The sequence below is a fragment of the Rhinoraja longicauda genome, chromosome 13 (assembly GCF_053455715.1).
Source record: "Rhinoraja longicauda isolate Sanriku21f chromosome 13, sRhiLon1.1, whole genome shotgun sequence".
In the NCBI taxonomy this organism is placed as follows: Eukaryota; Metazoa; Chordata; class Chondrichthyes; order Rajiformes; family Arhynchobatidae; genus Rhinoraja; species Rhinoraja longicauda.
Genome location: NC_135965.1, coordinates 12,349,729 through 12,355,728, shown reverse-complemented (window position 1 = coordinate 12,355,728; position 6,000 = coordinate 12,349,729). Strand labels below are relative to the sequence as shown.

The 6,000-nt window shown below is 41.2% G+C and overlaps 1 protein-coding gene across 9 annotated transcripts in view; it reads right to left on the bottom strand.

The window, feature by feature from the left end:
* Window positions 1-301: 301 nt before the first annotated feature.
* The window catches only part of agfg1a (ArfGAP with FG repeats 1a), a 55,031-nt gene continuing 49,332 nt past the window's right edge, over window positions 302-6,000 (bottom strand). For 7 of the 9 annotated variants that reach the window (XM_078410359.1, XM_078410360.1, XM_078410364.1 and 4 more), the window contains 4 exons: window positions 5,830-5,913; window positions 2,001-2,156; window positions 1,815-1,900; window positions 302-918 (listed from right to left, as the gene is read on the bottom strand). In XM_078410359.1, the coding sequence (XP_078266485.1) occupies window positions 859-918; window positions 1,815-1,900; window positions 2,001-2,156; window positions 5,830-5,913 (386 nt within the window). In that variant the 3' untranslated portion in view covers window positions 302-858. The remainder of the gene's footprint in view (window positions 919-1,814; window positions 1,901-2,000; window positions 2,157-5,829; window positions 5,914-6,000) is intronic. The other 2 variants (XM_078410361.1, XM_078410362.1) reach the window with 2 other exon arrangements.

The window sequence follows — 6,000 nt, the reverse complement described above, 5'->3', positions numbered from 1 at the left end:
GTGGATGAGACAGTGGTATGACACAGAACTAGTGTGAAAGGGAGATAGATGGTTGGTGTAAACTCAGTGGGCCGAAGGCCTGTTTCCATGTTGTACCTTTCAATCAATTTATTCAATCAATTCAACTGCAGAGATGAATGGCTTCCTCCTGCATTGTAATTTCTTTGATTTCATATGTAATGAATAGCAATGCAACATGGGAATATCACAATAATCTCAATTAAAATAAATCTCCATGAACATTCTTACTAATACAGTATTTATTTTGTCAATTGCAAACTGTAGCAAAACATGATCTCCTTTATTAGGCAGAGGTACAGTTCCCAACATGCTCAGATTATAAATAAGAGAATTTTCCTTGGAGAAAGAAAATCCATGATATATTAAGTCACCAAGTTGATAAAACTTCTAGTTTAGTTCAAAACCAGAACTTAAAAGGCAAATGTTGTTGCAGCAATTTCAACCTTGTAGATTCAGCAATCTCACAATCCTTTTCGTTCAGTAACATTTCACATTCAATGTGTTTGTTAAATTACAAATACCAATGAGCACAAATAGCTACATTTCCCCCAAAAATATGTACAGTACCGCACAGCAATGAAAGGTAGGATTTGCAATAACTTAACATCAGCCCATTCCAACATACATGATATGGTTACATCTTGAACCTTCTTACCAAGTAACAGTTCAATTAAGGACATGTGGGGAGTCCTTTTTCTGCATATATTATCCCATTTATACAAAATACAAGCTTCAGAGACTCTCGTGTTTAAAGCTAAGATCAGTGAGCAACAAAACTGTGCAAGAGGTCTGGAAACGTCACACACCGACACCGCAATCCTGATGGAACCATTTGGGTTATAAGAATGGGTTGGTTGAGGAGTTTCCTGTTGGAAACTGCCCCATTGGAGCTCCAGCCTATAGGGAGGGGAAAGGGGAAAGAAAGGACAGTTGCATTATATAGTTTATACAAAAATGAACTGCAAGATTCAGAATTTAATACACCTTTCCAAAGCTATGCTCACTCGGCTAAAGTTGGCCCTTTGTCTTCCATGGACATCTGTGTATGATTTGATCCATTGTTCAATACATCACCGCCTTTCTGCCTCAAAGCAGCGAATGTCTTCCTCAAAACAGCCTTTTCTGCTACCTCAGTTATCATTAAAAATATATTCACATTATGCTGCACAATTTTACTGTAAAATTATATTCATAAAGTGCTCAACTTTTCCACATGTTCTCTCTGTTACCACACAAGTTGCACAGGTCATACTGCTTTCTGCAATAACACATCATGTTAAAGTAGATTTAGCATATTTATTTAATAACTTCTGACTAAAATCAGTCCGAGCCTTTTTTTTCCCCCAAGGGGGAAATGACAAAGACTAGAGGGCTTAGGTTTAAGGTGAGAGAAGCAAAGTTTGAAGATTTGCAGAGTTTTTTTTTTAACACAGAGAAAGGTGGGAACTTAGATAGACATGGATATGCAGGGAAAGGAGGGATATGAATTATGAGCAGGCAGAGGTGATTGATTTATTTTGGCATCATGTTCAGCAAAGGCATAGTGGGCCAAAGGGCCTGTTGCCGAGGTGTTATGTTCTATGTACTGGATAACTGCCTGACTCGCAATCCTTTAAAGACTTTGTAAAACTATTGAAATTCACATTTTCAGACCAGGCTAAGGTGACATTTAGCTCTTCACTTTAGACGGTATTTAACTTGTTATGGACACATTTAGTGTTGGATGGGGTTGAAAAGGGAACACGGAAATTCATGACCAGAAAAACAAATATGAAAACTTTTTTGAATATTACCAGAAATGGATTAGTAGACACTCCCATTTGTTGACTATATGGCATCACCATTGGCTTTGGTTGTCCAAATGAACTAAATCCTCCACCTAAACGAGGGAAAAAAGGCAAGAGGTTTTAGTGTGAATGGAGCTTCCAAGAGGGGAAATTATGGAAGTGGCGATTAATGAGAGGCTGTGTCCATATTACCGGTGGGATGTGGTGGAAAGGCTGAGTGTTGAGGAAAGGCCCCTGGAGCAGATAACACAGGCTGCTGAAACCCACCACTGAAACTGGTGGGGAGACTGTATCCAGCTGGGATGGCAAACAGCATAGGCATGCTCATCGATGCTGTTCCAAAACTTACTATTAAACAGAGAAAGAGAAAATGTAAAACACTCACTTTAAAGGACACACGATCTTCATAGCAAACTCTTTTGACTTAGACACAGCAGACGGATATCGATCACACTACTGTGGGGAAGCAGAGATAATGATAATATCATTTACATTTTACAGCAAGTACTCAACACAACTGGGTAGAACGTGTACAGAAGGGGCAGCAGTGTGGCTCAACAGTTAGAGCTGCTGCCCCACAGTGGCATACACCCGGGTTTGATCCTGATCGCAGGTGCTATCTGTGTGAAGTTTGCATGTTCTCACTGTGTACGAGGGCTTCTTCCAGGTGCTCCAGTTTCCTCCTACATTTCAAAAACATGCAGATTTGTATGTTAATTGGCCTCTGTAAATTGCCCCAATGTGTAGGGAATGGATGCAAGAGTTGGATAACATAGAACTAGTGTGAACGGGTGATCGATGGTCGATGTGGACTCGGTGGGCCGAGGGGCCTGTTTCCAAATTGTATCTCTAAACTAAATCAAATCCCAGACACTCAGTACTCCACTGTTGGCAAATACCCCAAGTTTCATCAGGTTTGATGGCACTCCAGGGTTTTCCATTCGAGATGGCAAGGTGGCGCAGCGCTAGAGTTGTGGCTTACAGCACCAGAGACCTGGGTTCGATCCTGACTACGGGTGCTTGCCTGTACAGAGTTTGCACGTTCTCCCTGGGACCGGGTGTTCCAGTTTCCTCCCACACTCCAAAGACGTACAGGTTTGTAGGTTAATTCGCTTTGGTAAAAATCATAAATAGTCTCTAGTGTGTTGGGTAGTGCTCGTGTATGGGGATCGTTGGTGAGGGCGGACTCAGTGGGCCGAAGGACCTGTTTCTGCACTGTAAATCTAAACAAAAAAAATGATGCTGGGATTCTCTTGGGAAACCACAGGTGGAAAGCAAACCTAATGCAATTCCCTACTACCTTGCTGGAGAACTAGCCGGCTTAAGTTGTGTCAGGTCAGATGTGCAGGAAGGTGGAGCATGAGAGTTTTAAATTGAGTTTATTATTTTTATTTTGTGCTTGTTTCTTAAATCTATTCCCTGTAAAGAGGACAATTCAATTTCTAATTTAAAAAATAGTAACTAAGATATAAATTGATGCTTTAACAATTTTACGAATGGTTCAGAGCGTTTTGGACATTTGTCAGCAAGCAGAGGGCTTTGAGCCCATGGTTTAACTGGCTGTCAAAGCTTGTTCAGCTGTTTTGCTGGTGGGTTTCCACGTGAAAGGCACTATATTGCACAAGGTAGAGGTCAGAGGGTGGTGAATCTGTGGAATTCATTGCCCACAGACAGCTATTTTTAAGGCGGAAATTGACAGATGCTTGATTAGTACTGGAGTCAGGGGTTATGGGGCAAAGGCAGAAGAATGGGGTTGAGGGGGAAAGCCAGGGCAGCCTTGATTGAATGGCAGAGTAAACCTGATGGGCCGAATGGCCTAATTTTGCTGCTAGAACTTTCGAACTTATGAACTTACAAACAACAAGTGGTTCATTACTGGCTGCAAACTCTAGTCCTAACCAAAGAGATACTACACTGACCAAAAAGTGTAAAGCATATACATGGATATTAAAGTGAAATTATTTACAATATTCAGCATGAACACTCAAACCAAAGATATGGTTCAAAACTAGATGAGCAGGTGGAAATGCTCAAAGCAACAAGTTCAGAGACTTGTCGGTTGGTTGATTGATTGATAGATACAGCATAGAAACTGGCCCTTCGGCCCTCTCTAGTTCATACCAATCACCGATCACCCGTTCACACTATGTGTAGGAAAGAACTGCAGATGCTGGTTTAAATCGAAGGTAGAGATAAAATGCTGGAGTAACTCAGTGGGACAGGTAGCATCTCTGGAGAGAAGGAATGGGTGACATTTCGGGTCGAGACCCTTCTTCAGACTGATCTAAGGGTCTCGACCCGAAATGTCACCCATTCCTTCTCTCCAGAGAGATGCTGCATGTCCCATTGAGTTACTCCAGCATTTTGTGTCTCCACCCGTTCACACTAGTTCTATATTATCCCACTTTCACATCTATTCCCTGTAAAGAGGACAATTAACCTACAGAGCTTCATGTCTTTGCGGTGTGGGAAGAAACTGAAGCACCCAGAGGAAACCCATGCAGTCACAGGGAGAACATGCAAACTCCACACAGACAGCACCAGAGGTCAGGATTGAACCCAGATCTCTTGTGCTGTGAGGCAGCAACTCTACCAGCAGTGCCACTAGTTAGTAAGAAACGGGTTAAACAACTAAACTGCTTCAGGAACCAGAAGGTTCACACTTCCTAAACAAGCATATGTGACACTAGGCATTTCTCTTGATTTCTAACAAATTGCGATGATCAGAGACGACAAAGGCAATTCAATCTAAACAATCTTAGGCTCCTTAGATAATGAAGCATTGAAGAACTGCAATTTAAATAATTTTGTTGATCTTGCAGATGTTCTTCATGTACAAAAGATGTACGGGATTAAAAAGCAGTGGCAAGCAGGATGTTGTGAAGAGATACAGCAAAGTCACATGCAATCATTCTTCTGTGGCAGTGCATGATAATTAAACATTTGATTGCTGTGCATCTTGAAGTGACCTCGAATCAATTGTTATTGCAAGCTTTCAAGTAAATTTTCAGTAACAAGGAAGGTGGAAATGCCAGCATATTAGAGCCATTCAATGTGCCTGTCTTGATTAACTGTCCATGACCAAAATCTAATTTGGTTGGACCCTCCATAATGGCTGGTCTGGGCCAGAGAAGCAAAAATCTAGCCAAAGTTACCATTGCTCATCAACACCCAACGTATCTGATTGGAAATGTGTACAAATGTTTAAGATCACTTTAAAAAAGTGATACAGCGCGGAAACAAGCCCTTTGGCCCATCGAGTCCACGCCGACCCTTTTACGCTAATCCTGCATTAATCTATTCCAACTTTATTCTCTTCACATTGTTATAATTTCCACCCAGACTGTATCACTCACCTACACACTAGGGGCAATCTGCAGCTAGCTCAGACCACCAGGTATGTTGCTGTGGAAAACCATTTTCAATTGCTCCTCCCAATCCAATTCTCTTTCTTTCTCGCCTAAATTATCTGTCTGCATTCTCATCCTGGGACCTCTGTACATTTATCCCATGATTAATCTAAATACCACTGGACCTTTCGTTCTAAATTTGGGCTCCAGATTTTGTAACTTGGGATAGCTTCAAACAAATTACAAGGAAACGTTTTCAGTTCAGTGCTTGCAGATCTCACTAGCTTTCACTAGCTTCAGTTGAAAACACATTTCAACTTCCAAATATTATGTCAAGGCCGTTCATGAAATACAGTTAAATTAAGATTAATTCACAGGATCTGTTCCCTCTGTGGTAGTGCAGGTTGCTGGTTCTGTGACAGAAATATTGCATGTGGCCTGAGTGATAGGTACAAAAAAGACTGTTGCTGATGTTTGTTGCAACTCAGATTGCAAGACTATTAAGTCCACTTATGAATTGATGAAACAGTGGGACTTTTACCTAAACCTATTTGAACTAAATTATTTGTCCAGTTCAAAGTAGTGCAAAGACTTCAGAGTTTACACATGTTCACACCACACCATGGACACTAATGGTTTCCATCGTCTTCACAAAGGCTCATTATCCATACCTGCAGTTCCCCCATTGGCCTGGAACGGGTTTGTGGTAGCAGGTGGTGGCAAAACAGGAGCAATTACAAAAGGATTGGTTGCTGCTGAAAAAGCGCAAGGTGGAAAGGCTCAATTAAGTTTAGAAACAAATGAATTATTTGAAATGTCGGATCTCAAATAACATAAAGGAC